At 48.5% G+C, this 16,053-nt stretch overlaps 1 protein-coding gene across 6 annotated transcripts in view; it reads left to right on the forward strand.

Moving 5' to 3' along the window:
* St3gal3 (ST3 beta-galactoside alpha-2,3-sialyltransferase 3) overlaps positions 1–16,053 on the forward strand; it is a 218,488-nt gene that overhangs the window by 106,380 nt on the left and 96,055 nt on the right. For all 6 annotated transcript variants that reach the window (XM_041651927.1, XM_041651921.1, XM_041651922.1 and 3 more), the window contains one exon: positions 12,922–12,964. In XM_041651927.1, the coding sequence (XP_041507861.1) occupies positions 12,922–12,964 (43 nt within the window). The remainder of the gene's footprint in view (positions 1–12,921; positions 12,965–16,053) is intronic.

Raw genomic sequence — 16,053 nt, forward strand, 5'->3', positions numbered from 1 at the left:
CCGCTTGTGGCTGCCAGTGCTTTTGTGCCTGGTAGACTCAGGAACCCCAGAATCTTCTGACAGTGCAGATTTGTGCTCAGGGTGGTGAGAGCTGGACCTTCCTGCAGGCTGCCCCAGAGGCGAATTGTCCCTGAAGCGTTGGTGTGCTCAATGTAGCATTTCCTTTGTGGGCAGCCATGAGCACTCAATTCCAAAAACACATTTGTGTAAAGAGTGAAGCTCTGGGAGCTGGGAGGTCTTTGTGGAGGAGGTCAAAGTTCAGGCCTTTAGGATCCATCTGCTGAGGAGTCACAGTTCTCAGGGGGACCCCAAAGCAAAAATCAGAACATGTTTGTTTGGTTTTTGGTTTTGTTTGTTTGTTTTGATTTTTGAGACAGGGTTTCTCTGTATAGTTCTGGCTGTTCTGGAACTCACTGTGTAGTCCAGACTGACCTCGAACTCACAGAAGTTTGCCCGCCTCTGCGTCCACAGTGCTGGGATTAAAGGTATGTGCCATCGCTACTCAACCAAAAATCAGAACTTGAAAATGGCAACACAGAGGAATTAAACAGAGAAGTAGACAGTTATGCCTAAAAGGAGTCATGGGAAATCCCCATTGAGCAGGTGTCTGCAATGTCATCACCATGGTGACCTGAGAGTCAGGACCAGTCAGGACACGGCAGTCACTATTGTGAAAGATAATTGACCCAGGGAGGCTGCAGACTGTGCCTGCCTCTGCTGCCACCACTAACACTGCCCTCTTACCACCATAGGAAAGACAGAATCCAGGTCCCAGGCTAGTCCCAGGGCTCCCTGGTCACAGCACTCATTCTGTGCATTTATGGAGCCTCAACTCCACACCAGACCCCATGTTAGGTGATAGAGATGCAGGGGTGAGCTCTGCCTTTGTGTGTGTGGTATGTGTGTGTGTCCCCATGTCATGTCCATGGAAGTTAGCGATGTTTAAGTATGAGCCGCAGCAACTAATTTGAGCCGATCTTTAAGGAAGGGAATTTCCCGGCAGGGCCGGAGTATCCATAGAATAAAAAACTAAAGCCAAGCACTCGGTCCCCAGGAATGTGAAGGGCATCTCTGGGGATCTAGGTTGCAGGAATACATGGTCTAGTTCTTCACCATGGATTTTCTCCTGCATGGCAGTAACTTAAGGGAGAAATAGAATCCAGCAAATCTAACTCGTCGGGTGCCCACGCAATGGGCACACGTGCTGCTGACGATCCTAACACTTGCCTGCGGTAGAAGTACAGTTCCCTGCAGGAAACCAAGAGACTGGTTTCTAAAAGAGCACAGAACCAGCGGATTTGCTCATGAAACCTGTGAGCAGACAATGGCCCAAAGGCAGTAAGGTCTGCAGCTGGGTGGAGAGCACGGAGGTGCTTAGCTCTCGGCTGAGGTCAGAGAAGGCAGCACCTCCCAGCATCCTTCAGCACAACAAACACTGCAGTGTATGCCTTCACCTGCTTTCTGATGCTGCAGGGGAACACCAGGACAAGCAATTTGGGGAGGAAAGGGTTTATGTCAGCTTACAGCTTATAGTCCATCAATGGACTCAGGGCGGGAGCCCAGAGGCAGGAACTGAAGCAGAGACCATGGAGGAATGTTATTTACTGGCTTGCTTGGCTACCTACCCAGGGGTGGCACAAGTTCCAGTGAGCAGGACCCTCCAGCATCAACTCTGAATCAAGAATGCGGCTCATAGACTCGCTACAGGCACTCCAACGGAGGTGGAGGTGTTCCTCAATTGAGTGTGTCTGTGGACCCTGTCTGTGTCAGGTTGACAAAACTAACCAGCACAGTGCAGTTGTGAGAAAACAGGAGAAGCCTTCACCGTGCTCCTTTACCATGCTCCTTCACGGTGTTCCTTCACCGTGCTCCTTCACGGTTCTTCTTCACCGTGCTCCTTCACGGTGCTTCTTCACCGTGCTCCTTCATGGTTCTTCTTCACCGTGCTCCTTCACGGTGCTCCTTCACCGTGCTCATTCATGGTATCCCTTCACCGTGCTCCTTCACGGTTCTTCTTCACCGTGCTCCTTCACCATACTCCTTCACGGTGCTTTTCACCGTGCTCCTTCATGGTGCTCCTTCACCGTGCTCCTTCACGGTGCTTCTAGACTATCAGAGGAGGTCCTCTGCTCAAGTGGTCTCAAATTACAAGCTGCAGAGGAAGAGTTACACCTCAGAGTGTGAGGGAGACACAGCATAGGAAGGGAAGAATACCCGATAAGAGAAGGTCTTGACCTCTGCATATGTTACAGTTGTGTAGCTTGGTCTTTTTCTGGGGCTCCTAACAGTGGGAGCAGGGGGTGTCTCTGTTCTGCTACCTACGTTTGGGATCCTTTGTTCCTACTGGGTTGCCTCATCCAGCCTAAATAGGAGAGGAGGTGCCTACTCTTATTGCAACTTGATATGCGTGGCTGGCAGACCTACATGGAGGCCTGTCCTGTTATGAAGAGAAAGGAGGAGGAATGGATGGTGAGGGGTGGTTAGGGGAAGGGACTGGGAGGAGAGGGGGGAGGGGAAACTGTGATCAGGCTGAAAAAATGAGAGAGAGAGAGAGAGAGAGAGAGAGAGAGAGAGAGATTGAACCAGTTTTGAAGAATGCAGAAAATTATCAAATAAAAAGACTAGGATACTTTCCAGGAAAGAAACACTCACTTTTAATAAAACAACAACAGAAACAACATTGAAAGAACTCCCAGTTCCTCAGGAACTAGCAGCTGAGTGTGGCAGTGCGTGCCTGTAATCCCAGCCCTGGAGAGGTCGAGACAGGAGGGCTGTGAGCTCAGAGCCAGCCTAGACTACGTGGGGACCCTGCCTAACCCCTCACCTCCTACTCCTCTCCTGGGAATACTGAATGAAAGGAGGCCAAGATGTCAGAACTCAGCACAGGGGAGAAGATAGGGCTTGAAAGGTAGGGAAAGGACACACCACAGAGTTCCTTTCTATACAAGATTATCTGTTAAGTTGAGCTTTGGTGCGGGCTGTGCTTGCGGGGCTGAGGGACGGGGTTTATATGTAGCGAGGGAAATGAGGGCATTACGGAGGACACCCTTGTAATAGCTCTCAGGCAGAAAGACTGCTCATCCGAACGTGGATAAGAAGACAGGTTGGACACAAAGCCTGGAGGCTTATACCTGCCACCCCACCGCTCAGGAGTCTGAGGCAGGAGCATCTCGAGTTCAAGGCCAGCCTGGACTACATAGATCGTGACTCAAAAAAGCCGACAAGTTAAGAGGTGGCAGCATATTCTACAGAGGGGAAAATGAGCAAGAGCAACAGTGCCGGTTCAGGGAGCAGGGTCTGTGTTGAGGAACGGAAGATGAGCTGGGCATGGATGGTGTGTGCCTATATCCCCATCTACTTGGGCGGCTGAGGCAGAAGGATCACTTGAGGGGGCTGGAGAGATGGCTCAGTGGTTAAGAGCATTGCCTGCTCTTCCGAAGGTCCTGAGTTCAATTCCCAGCAACCACATGGTGGCTCACAACCATCTGTAATGAGGTCTGGTGCCTTCTTCTGGCCTGCAGAATATTGTATACATAATAAATGGATAAATAAATAAATATATATATATGTATAAAAAGAAACTTTTAAAAAAAAAAAAAGAAGGATCACTTGAGTCTAGGAGTTTGGGGGCAGTGTGGGCAGCATAGTGAGACCACATGGAAGGAGAGAATAATGGGAAAGGGGTGGGAATATTCAAAATGAAGGGGGAAATGTGTACAAGAAACTGGAGATGAGGGGCTGGAGAGATGGCTCAGTGGTTAAGAGCATTGCGTGCTCTTCCAAAGGTCCTGAGTTCAATTCCCGGCTACCATATGGTGGCTCACAACCATCTGTAATGAGGTCTGGTGCCCGCTTCTGGCGTGCAGACATACACACAGACAGAATATTGTATACATAATAAATAAATAAATAAATATTTTTAAAAAAAGAAGAAGAAACTGGAGATGATAAGGCTATGAAATAGTTCCTCCTGGCCAGATCATAAAATGTGGAGGGAGAGGTGGCACAAGCAAAAAATGACAGAGTAGGATAGGTCACTAGGGACCAGGTCCTGGAGGATTTGCAAACCAAGAGATTGGCATTTATCCCAGCAACAAGCGAGTCTACGCAAAGGCCTAAAAGCAATTTGTGTCTCAAGTTTGTTTATCGTCTAGAAAGACAGCTCTGGTTATAGTGCAGAGAAGCTGCGAGGAGGTAGGGACACCAGTGGAGGCAGCCGCCATAATTCAGGCAAGAAGCGAAGCTGTCACCAGTCATAGAAAAGCGCAGAAAAGAAGCCACGTGATAAGATATGGCCTTTGGAGGCAGAAGCAAAAGGAAACCCTTAAAGGGCAAGGGATGAGAATGGCATCGTTTGTGAAATAAGAAGAAAGGCATAACGGATTTTCACCCACCATAACTGGGAGAAATAAGGGAAAAGAAAGACTCAAGGATTCCTCTTGGGTTTCAAGCCTGTGGTACCACTGGCGAATGTGAGGACCGGATGCTGGGCATGTGTGGGGTGATAAAGATGACTTGTGTGAAGCATCCTCACTTGTCATCTCTATAGTAGGAAGCACTGATCAGGGGTGCAAGGCAAATGGCCCAAGGGGAGAGAGCTGTGCACAGAGAACTCTGGATGTGTGCAGTGAGTCCCCCTGGACTGCTTGGCTGATAATGTGGATGTGGAAGTTACAGGAACTAGGAAAGAACCATGGAAAGAGGCATGTGGGATAATAGCTAGAGGTTATTTGGGGTCGGGAATAGTGGAGCACATTCATAAAACACAGAGCATCCCATAATGTCCTGTAAAAGGTGGTGCCTCGTAATGGGGCAGCATTAGTGATGCCTCGGCTACAGGCCGCTCTTGCCTCCAGCTCTAACCTACGGAACCTACAAGCAAGCCTTCTTGAAATGATTGAGCTGTTTCTAAGAATTTAATTCTACCTCAAAACGATTAAGGTCTCCCCATGTAGCACGTTCTAACAAGGTAAAAACCCGTATGGCTAGCCATCAGCCAGATGCTGCTGGGCAATTCAGAGATGGATGAAAATGAAATCCCAGAGAAGGGCGGGGGGATCAGTGAAGGCAAGTCTAGAGATGATGTGAATATTAGCTTTAGTAGGCCAGGACATTATAACACTTTCCATATGTTCCAGAATGCAGAGAAAGCTTGGGAACTTTATGGGAAGGCTTGGGAAATGTAAGGGAACTAGATATAAAAAGAATGGTGTCTGAGATGAAAAAATATACTGGCTGGCTCATCGACCCGTTAGATACAGTAGAAAAAAAGAGAAGGGAACTAGGAGCTGTATCAATAGAGACTATTCAAAATGAAATGGAGTGAGAAATTACTAGGAAAACAGTGAGTAGAGCGTTATTGAGGCGTGGGACTTCCGGCAGCCTCATCTGTAATTGAAAAAGAGAAGAAGGAAGAAAAATATTTGAATAAGTAACATCCAAGTTTTTTTTCTTCTTCCGAGTTTGATTAATACCCACAGATCCAGGACCCTCCACAAACCCCAAATCAAGAAAGGCTGTGAAGCCAGGGTGATGCTTCCCTTCTCTTTCTCCAGGCAGGTGGCCTGAGCAGAAACCGGGCCCCTGGAGAGCCTCAGGCAAAACAAGGCCTCCCTGAGCAGAGCAGGCGGGTCCAGGCAGGAGGCAGAGGGGGAAAGCCAGGCGGTGAGAGCAGTGAGCTCAGGGAGCACCGTGAGCATGATCCTTGTAGGAGGCTGTCAGGGAAGACGAATGAGGAGCGAGAATGGGGCCTGTGGCCCGCTGCTCCTCAGAGAGCTGGCTACTGCGAACATCGCCAGAGGTGGTTCCTACCGTTCCAAGGGGCCTTTGCGCAGGATAGCACATTCCTTCTGGTAAACCGTGTGTGTGTGTGTGTGTGTGTGTGTTGTGTGTGTGTGTGGTGGAGACTTATCATTCCCCCAGCTCTTCCTCAGTGTCTGAGAATAGCAGCTACAAACCTGGTCCACACCCACCCCTCACTAGGAGTTTCTAAACCAGCAACAGAGGGGTGAATTGTAGGCCCTTTCCATAGTAAGGCTCAAGGTACCGCCTACCCATTGCTGGAGGCCGTGTTGAAAACTCCCGTGGGGAAAGTGAAGCCAGCCCAGGGGTGGCCCACTGGTCTGCATGGTTCTACAGTCCACCCTTCCCTCGGTTTAAACCCGAAACCTTCCTGATGGGTTGGGAGTACAAATCCAGTTTGCTTAGCATGGGCCAGGCTCTGGGTCCTTTCTCCTCAGTACCACAGAAAACTAAAGCAGCAGCCACATAGCTAATCATGTAAGCTGCTGTTTGTCTGCACCAGTGCAGCTGAAAGTGCAGGCCACATCACATGATAACCACAGAAATACCCCTCATTTGGACTCCCGTGGCTTCCTGCCGGCGCCGCAGCCTGCCTCTGCCGCCAAAGCAGTTGCAGCATCTCCCGTTGCCAGGTGCCTTTCCGCTGTCAGCTGAGCAACTTGTGGGCCCCTTAAAAGTGCCCGCCAGGCACAGCTTGCTCTCTTGCTCCTTCCTTCTTCCTCTGGTTTCTGCGTGCCCGTCTGCCTGCCTCCCTCATGTCGTCCCCACTCTGACACGGCCCTGCACTCTTTCTCTGTTCCCCTGTAAGCTCCTCCTCTTGCGCCAACTCTGTCGTGCATGGCGTGTTTGCCTAGTGGCATACCTTGGCAGGGCCTGCCGAAAGGGACCCACTTCGCCTTTCTTTCTTAATCCTTTCCCCTTCTGTCCCCTTAATGTTCTCAGTGTACAAGTCCAGTGAAGTTCCAGATACTTCTGTAGTAACAAAAACCCATGCTCGCCTTGACTGACAAGTCCCGAATTAGAACATCTAGTCTTATGTAATTTTCAATTCATTCAGGGCTGTAGTTCTGAAGCCAGGTGTGGTGGTACACACCTTAATCTCAGCATTCTAAAGGTAGAAGCAGATCTCTGAGTTTGAGGCCTGCCTGGTCTATAATAGCAAGCTCTAGACCAGCCAAGGCTATGTAGTGGGACCTTGTCTCAAAAACAAACAAACAAAAAACAAAACCAGAGTTGTAGTTACTTCCTTTAAGCTCATTAGGCCTTGTCCTATAGGGGCCGGCTTAGGGAAGAGGGGGCTGCGTCTGTCTTCTTTCTGCCCTCTCCCAATTGCCCGCTGCCCTTTCTGGCTTCCCTCAGATAGCTGTAGAGGAAGAGAAGGAAAATCTGGGTGAGTGTTGCACTCTCTGGATCCTGCATGTGTTTAAAGTTGACTCTGGGTGCTCCTGTAGGCCTTCGGCAGACTCCAGCTTGTCCTGGGTGCTGTGCCTCAGTCTTAATGCCTTCTCCACAGCTCCTAGGAGTCTGGATGGTTGCTGAGGGCCTGCGAACATGCTAGGCCAGTGGTTCTCAACCTGTGGGTCATGACCCTCTTGGATATCAGCTATTTGTTAGGATTCATAATAGTAGCAAAATTACAGTTATGAAGTAGCAACAGAATAGTTTTATGGCTGGGGGCTCCTGCATTAATGATCATTTGATCATTAAAGGATCAAAGCATTAGGAAGGTTGAGAAACACCAATCTAGGTGGATGCTTTGAGGAAGGAACTAAAAGCATGTCCTCCTAGCTCGTTCATAGGAGTGCAGGCCAGCCCCATGCAGCTCTCCTGCCATGGCGGCCCCTCACGGTGCCGCCAGTCTTAGCAGATGGGAAGCCCTCTGCAGGCAGCCCACTGTGTCTCCATGCTTTGACGGGCATGTAGTAAGTGTCCCTTGCCAGCCTGGCATGATAAGACAACACTCATGGCCTTCCAGAGGTGGGGTTCATAACAGTTCTCCTCCAGGGAGTTTCCCAAGTGGTCTCTTCATCTCTGACAACTGATTTTCCTGTATTTAATGTGAGGAGGGTCTTCAGCACTCTCTATATATGAAGCTCATTACTTTAAGGACTGGAAAGAAGGCACAGTGCTTAAGAGTGTTTGCTGCTTGGAGAGGACCTCAGAATGGTTCTCAGCACTCACATTGGGTGGCTTCCAGCCACCTGCAAGTCCAGCTCTACTGCCCTCTTCTGGCCTCCTCAGACACCTGCACAGAAGTGCTCATACAGACTCAAAGATACACACACACAAGCACACACATGCACACAGTTTTAAAAAAAGGAAATTGGTTACTTTTAAAACTTGACTGAAGCTGGACGGTGGTGGCGCATGCCTTTAATCCCAGCACTTGAGAGGCAGAGGCAGGTGGATCTCTGTGAGTTCAAGGCCAGCCAGGCAGGCTCCAAAGCTACAGAGAAACCCTGTCTAAAAAACAAACAAACAAAAAAAAAACTGAAATTTCTTTTCACATTAATTTATTTCTGCTTATGATTGTTGTGACCAAGTGGTCATGAACAGCCAATAATATCTATGGAGTGTCTGTCCGCTCATCAGCTGGCAGGCCACAGCAGTTTGCTTAGGTACCCTGATGTAGGCACAGATCCTTGGATCCTGCCGTAGGCACGTTTTGGTTTCTGTACACAATCTATAGGTACTATTTCTTCAAGTCTACTTCCTGTCTTTATAGATTGATGAATTTTACCTTAAAAACAGAACCTAAGTCCTCACCTTGACAAACAGCAACAAAAGCCCATCAGAAGATCCGTAACGAATGGGGCTGAGCTCCTATGGACTGAAGAGAATGATCTGAAAGGGTAGACCAGGGAGGCCTTGGAAGGGACATTCTTCGGAAAGGCCGTGCTGCCTAGGGATGGAGCTCAGTAGCAGGGTGCTTGCCCGGCATGCACAAACCTTGGGTTTCACTCCCAGCACTGGTGTGTGTGTGTGTGTGTGTGTGTGTGTGTGTGTGTGTGTTATAGGACAGAGCCATTTTCCAAAATGGCTTTGGAAAAATCACGGTTGCTATGCAGTGACTCCGTGAGGGTGATGGCGAGTTGTGACTGTGACCGGATGACTCGGAATCACTGTGGACGTCAGCCTTTGGGCACGTCTGGGAGGGAGTTTTTATTTTATTTATTTATTTATTTTGTTTTTTTTTTTCGAGACAGGGTTTCTCTGTGGTTTTGGAGCCTATCCTGGAACTAGCTCTTGTAGACCAGGCTGGTCTCGAACTCACAGAGATCCACCTGCCTCTGCCTCCCGAGTGCTGGGATTAAAGGCGTGTGCCACCACTGCCCGGCCTTGGGAGGGAGTTTTTAAACTATGCTAACTGAGGCAGGAGGACACACCTTAAGTTTGGGTGGCACCGTTCCATGGGCTGGAGTCCTGCACTAAATAAGAAGGGAGAGCCACCTGAGCAGGCGCCTCCATTGCTGCCAGCCCCCTGACTATACCAGCAGCCACCTCAGGCGCTTACCACTAGGCTGCCTCACCAGGATGGCCTGTGCCCTGAACTGTGACCCAGAATAAACCTCACTTCTTTATGTTGCTTTTGTCACGTGTTTTCTCTCAGCAAGAAGGAAAGTACTAACACAGCGGTGATAATGGTTTTTCGTGGTCTCAATAGCATTCTGCCCCACTTCCTCTGTTAAGAACTGAAGTCAGCCAAGCAGTGGTGGTGCATGCCTATAATCCCAGCAGGCAGGGGGCAGAAATGGATCTCTAAATTCAACACTAGCCTGGTCTACAGAGTGAGTTCCAGGTCAGCCTGGACTACACAGAGAAACTCAAAAAGAAACAATTAAAAAGAATTGAAATCAGAGCCTTGGGCATACTGAGCAAGCATTCTACCACTGAGCTCCATCCCCAGCCAACCCCCTTTAAAGTTTTATTTTAAGATTTGGTCTTGCCAAATTATCCAGACTGCCTTTAAGCTTAACAACCTTCCTGAGTAATCAGGATTGTAGCTCTGTGCCCCTATGCCCAGCTTGGGTTTAGTTTTAGAAACACTTAGAATAATTGGTCTGAAGCGTTGGCTCTGAAGGGTGTTGTGCTCTCCCTTCCCTCATCTGTGTTGTGTTCATGCTTGGCACCTGATGCTTGGGTTCCCCGCTAGAGGGAAGGCCTCCTCTGACTTCTGGAAGGAGTCCACTGGGGTGTGATAACACTGTGCGCCCTTAGTTATGGAGAACAGCAGTGTGGCAGCCACCACGCAGGGACAGGGGGACAGACGACAAGTATCAGGCAGGCTGGTGATGTTTCTTTTCCCTTTCAATACAAGTGTTGAAAGAATATTCAACTTTGAAAGCAACTCTTTTTCATTGTATCTTTTATCCTTTTTTTTTCTTTTTTTTTTTCATTGTATCTTTAGTTTTTAGAATGGAAGCCTTTTTGTTTTTTCTTGCTGGTTTTTGTAAGTTCCTAACATATGAAGTAAAGTCCTGTCTCTGTTCGAATCCGAGAAAAACTAGAATGATCTGAGGAAAACTTCACTTACTGGAGGGAATTCTCCTGGGAGACAAGCCTTCTGTTTCTTTTTGTGACCTTGTTGATGCTTTCAGTGTTGAGAAGATGTCTTCCTTCAGGTTGAGGATAAGTAAGCACACTTTCTGAGCAAGCATGAGGATCTGACTTCAAATCCCCACCACCCACATAAAAAGTAGGGTTTGCCCATGCGTACCCATAGCCTTGCTCTGTATGAGCAGAGACAGGAGGATTGCTATCACTTGCTGACCAGTAATTCTCCAGGTTCAATCAGAGACCACGTCTCAAGGGAATAAAGTGGGGAGTGGTAGAGCAGGACACACACACACACATACACACACACACGCACACACACACACGCACACACACACACACGCACACACACATACACGCACGCACGCACGCACGCCCCTCCTGTCGTAGCCCTCTGACTGTAACAGCCAGGTGCCTGTCTTAACTGTCTCATGGGATGACTCTGTGGTACTTTTTGCTGTTGTTGTTTTTTGTTTTCCAAGACAGGGTTTCTCTGTGTAGCCCTGTCTGTCCTGGAACTTTCTCTGTAGACCAGGCTGGCCTCGAGCTCAGAGATCCACCTGCCTCTCTCTCCTGAGTGCTGGGACTAAAGGTGTGTACCACCACCACCCTGTTCTCTGTGGTACTTTTTGATGTGCGTGAATTCTCTCTCTTGATTGCTTATTAAAAGTTGAGTTCCCTGAAAGCCTTGTTGCTCGGCCTCTTCTGCTTTGAGTTTTGGTCTTGATATTCCCTTTCAGCCTCAGAGTGAGCTGTCAGAGGCAGGCCAGCTGACTTTGATATAGACGCACCCGGCCATCATTGAGCGGCGGTGGAAGCAACGACTTCATGGCACTTACATCGTTTTCCTTGTTCCAAAAAAAAAAAAAAAATGTTTTTGAGGCCACAGAAAACACCCTTGAAGTATAACAGCCAGGGTTCTCCCACTTTATTGTATGGAAACTCTGAGCCGTGAAATCCATGCTTTGTATTTCATTCGAGCTGTGGAAAATCTTGGAGACAGATCTGAAATCCGCAGCAAGCACACAGGGCCCAGGGACATTCGCTGGTGGCATAGTCCCCTCAGCTGCACTTTATTTCTGTATGTTTCTCTTCCACCACCAGAGTCCTTTCTGGAAGCCCGTGTCTACCCAATGTATGTTAGTTCCTTTTCAATTGCTGTGCTGGAACGCAATGACCCAGGCAGCTAATAGAGGGGCAGGGCAGCTCATGGAGGGGCAGGGCAGCTGTGAGCAGCTGGAGATGGAAGCTGAGGGCTCGCCTACTGAACCTTAATCAGGAAGCAGAGAGGGCAGACCCCCAGCTATGTCCTTCCTCCAACAAGGCCACGCCTCCTAAGCCTTCCCAGACTGTGCTACCAGCTAGGGACCAAACATTCAAATGCAGAGCCAATGGGTACATTCACATTGAAACCACTACAGACTGCTTTAATCTCTCTTTAAAACATGGTAAAATACTAAAATGCTAGGGGCTTCGGTGTATTATAAACACCTGGCCAATATTTGCTCTTAAGTCTCCTTTTCTTGGTCTTGGACCCCACAGTCTCATGGTTCCCACACTGAGAGTTGCTGCTGTGGGTCTGAGGATCTCCTGGCTGACTCTGTCTTCACTCCAATTAGTTCGCTTTCTGTTGCTTTGAAAAAACATTGACTAAAGCCCGCTTGAGGCCAGGGGTGGTGGCACACCGCACGCCTTTAATCTCAGCACTTGGGAGGCAGAGAGGCAGGCAGATCTCTATGAGTTCAAGGCCAGCCTGGTCTACAGATTAAGTTCCAGGATGGCCAGGGCTACACAGAAGAACTATCTTATAAAACCAAAAAAGAAAACAAACAAAAACCATATCACCACCAACAAGTTGACTCTGGGGGAAGGTTCTGTTTGGTCTTATTGGTTAAAATGTATCAAGGCAGAAGTCTGCAACAGAAACCATGGAGGCGCGCTGCTTGACTTGTTCCCCCTTGTTGTTCAGTTAGCTTTCCTTTATACGTTCAGGCACGCCCACCTACGTATGGCACCACCCACAGTGGGCTGGACCCCCCTCCATCAGTCAGTAATTCAGGAAATGCTTCAGGAACCTGGCCACAGATCATTTTGATTAAGACAGCCCCCAAATGAGAAGCCCTGAGATAGCTGTGTGTTGTGTCAGCTTGACGACAGATGCTCACGAGGAGACCAGCTCATTGACCAGATTCTGTGCTCGGAGCTTCGAGGAACCTGCGATGACTTCAGGCCTCGTTCTTCAGAGTCCAGTCTCTGATTTACCAAATTTCAGTTTCAAGCGCCATGTTTATCCCAGAAAGCAATTCGGAATTAGCATAGGACTGGATGGCCGCAGAGACCTAGAAAACAGCTGCTTCCGAACCTGGCTCTCCAAGACAAAATAAGTGTTCAGTTCATGTTATGTGGCTGAATTTGGCTATGGCATATGTGTTTCTGTTCTTTGAAGCATTTGAATTGTGTATGTTTTCCCCAAGCACTGCTTGACCTCATGGCATAGCTCTGGGAATGCGACCACAGTGGTAGCAATGGCTTGCCCTCAGTGACATCTCTGCTCTTCCTTTTCAGAGTATGATCGGCTGGGTTTCCTTCTGAAGCTGGACTCTAAACTGTAAGTAGAATGGGAAAATGTTTGACTCTTGGCAGACATCTGAAAGAGACGAGGTCTAGCTTGGAAGGGCCACCCTCTTACCTCTTTAGTTTTGGGGGGACTCCCTGGGGTCTCTGTCCTCAGATTGCAAGCAGAATCTTCAAGCATGTTCTTGTCTATAGGGCCCTGGAATAGCTTCTCCCACAGAGTGGGCGTGATGGAGAAACTGGCAAAGATGCCCTCCCACCAGGCAGACCTGTGCTTGCTTCCCATTTCTGTCGGTTGAGCCGTCTTTCCTCGCACAGGCAGACCTCCCTGTCTGCTTCTCAGAGGTTTGGTACCTATGCCCAGCACTGCCTGTCCCTGTTATGCCGCGTGGAAAACCCCAGAATTACTTACTCTCTACACCAAATTGTCTTCTGTGTTTCCTTTGAATATTTTACCCCTGTTGTCTTCCAGTTGTCTGGCTATCCTATAAATGTGATGATTATTAATTTATTAAGGTCATAGGCTCAGAGCCAGGCAAAGGTTGGTTCAAATCCCAGATTGCCGCTTACTGAACTTGTGATCTTGGGCAAGTGCCTTAGCTACTTTGAGCCCATTTTGTCTGTAAGATGACGACAGTATCCATACTTTATAAGTTGTTAGAAGGATTTAATTGAACTGGTTAACTCGGGGACCTGTGAGTACTCCAGCAGTCTTTCCTGGTCTCTCGTGTGCCAAAGCTGCATAGGTGTAGTTTTGCTAAATGTTCAGCAAACCCTGAGTGCTTGGATAGATGGATAGGAGATGGGTGGCTAAGTAGGCGTGGAGTGGGTGGGTGGATGGATGGCTAAGATGGATGGGTTTATGCATAGATGAGGGGGTGGGTGGGTAGATGGATGAACACAACCCCGTGTGATCATCACACTAGAAGCTGGATCTTTGTCCATTCTGTTCGCTTATTCCCTGTACAGGATCACTCACGTGGTTGATACTTAGTCCCTTCTGTTGTCAGCCATCATGGGCTCCTGTATCCCTGAGGTATAATGTCGTGGAAGATCACAATTGCATCTCCTTCCTTGCCCTTTTGCATAAGGTCTTATATACAGCTGCTTCAGATGGTAATAGCCACACCTATATTAAATCATCCATGTGAAGCTTTCCTGTGTAACTGTCTGGCCGCTGGCCCCTTCTCCTGGAATCTAGAGTCTTGGCTCTGGTGCCTCGAGCTATGTGTTCAGGCACTGTAGGTCTCCCAGCTTTTAGATGTCACAGAGGCCGCTTCCAGGGAAGAACTGTCTGATCTCTTTTTACAAGGCAGGCCGAGAGATGTTAGGCCCATATTAACATCTGGGGTGTGGTCCTGATTGGGCTAAAGAGTTGCAGGCTTTCCTCTTGGAAATGTCTCCATTCAGTGCTATGCACAGAAAAGCAAAGCAAATCAAGTATAAGCCATAAACAAGTGAAATGCCTCCAGACCAGCAATGAGGCAGTAATTACCAAGTCGGATCGTGTAGATGCACAAAGGAGATGTCACCGTGGACATGCCAATGGCAGTGTTTAAACTGTCTTCGGCAGTGGAGGAGGAGGCAGCACCCACCCCGCTGTCTTGACAGTTGAGCGGTATGGGATAGATCTCTGTGGAGCTTGCTGCTGCGTACCAGGCCAATTCCATGGATTGATGAGATTTGGACTTTGGCCAAGAAGTTGACTTAGCCCTGTATTTAACTCACACTGTGAGGGGCAGGCTAGAACCTTCCTGCCACACTGTGAGGGGTGGGCTAGAACCTTCCTGCCACACTGTGAGGGGTGGGCTAGAACCTCCTGCCACACTGTGAGGGGTGGGCTAGAACCTTCCTGCCACACTGTGAGGGGCAGTCTAGAACCTTCCTGCCACACTGTGAGGGGTGGGCTAGAACCTCCTGCCACACTGTGAGGGGTGGGCTAGAACCTTCCTGCTAACTGTGAGGGGCAGGCTAGAACCTTCCTGCTAACTGTGAGGGGCAGGCTAGAACCTTCCTGCCACACTGTGAGGCCAGAACCTGCCTCTGCTGCTTTGTGTTATGTGACCTTAAACATCCATTCAAGCTTCCTGAACCCCAATTTTTTCCTTATGAAAAATATGGACTATTCACTTACATTGTTGTGGTTTATAGAGAATGAAAGAAAGCCTTGTATAATCTGTTGTAAATATGCAAATGCAAGGATTGCTTTATTCATCTTAACTCGGGTTAATCTAGCTTCTTGAGTATAAAAATGTCTGTTCTGTAAGATGTCTACTGCTTTCTCTTTAAATACTGCCCTCTATCATCCACTTATCCACACTCCCTACTCTTCAAAGGCTCTGGTTAGATTCTAGAGCTTCCAGTCAGAACCTGTTAATGTCTCCATAGTTGCCACTTTTTAACCCTTTCCTTGCTAAACTGTAACCGCAGAGGGCTCTGTGTAAGAATAAACTAGACTTAACCCTGAACCTCCAGGCCAGGATTATCAGGTGCTTACCTTAGCTCTGAGCGGATTAGACTAAAAAGTCTGCAGACAAAAACACTTGCAGTTGACTCCCAGAGTCTCATCCTCGGGTAAGCTAGGAGCTCCCAAGGCCACGTGTAAAACACCCCAGATTTGGCAAGTGCCGCCAAGCACCTGGTAGCAGCACACTCAAACCTTCTCGAGAAAAGCATGTGAACTCCTGGCAAGTAGCCGTTCAAAGAAATGAGCAGTTCACAGTAGAGAAGAATGCACAAGGGAACGACAAACCGTCATTGGCAGGGACCATGACAAACAGCAGGCCATGGGAGGGGACACCTGACAGAGATTTCTCAAGTTGGAATGACTGGTCATAAAACAATTCTGTGTACCACACAAGACTGAACTACGTAGGATTAAGAACTGTAAAATAGAACCTTCAATTAAAAATAAATAAATAAAGAGGATTCCTGGGAATTTCTCTAGTGCAGGTTTCTTGCTAGCCCCATAATGGCTCCCTCAATCAAGATATCTCTTTCCTTGCTCTTCCTCTCTGTCCTTCCCCCATCTTGACCATCCCTGTCCCTCAAGTTCTTCTTTCTTCTCCTCTTCTACCCTCCTCTTCTCCTTCCCTCCCCTCTTCCCCCAACTCCTATACTCCC

The sequence above is a fragment of the Microtus oregoni genome, unplaced genomic scaffold (assembly GCF_018167655.1).
Source record: "Microtus oregoni isolate MIOR12 unplaced genomic scaffold, Mior012 000005F_ref0000423, whole genome shotgun sequence".
NCBI classification, from domain to species: Eukaryota; Metazoa; Chordata; class Mammalia; order Rodentia; family Cricetidae; genus Microtus; species Microtus oregoni.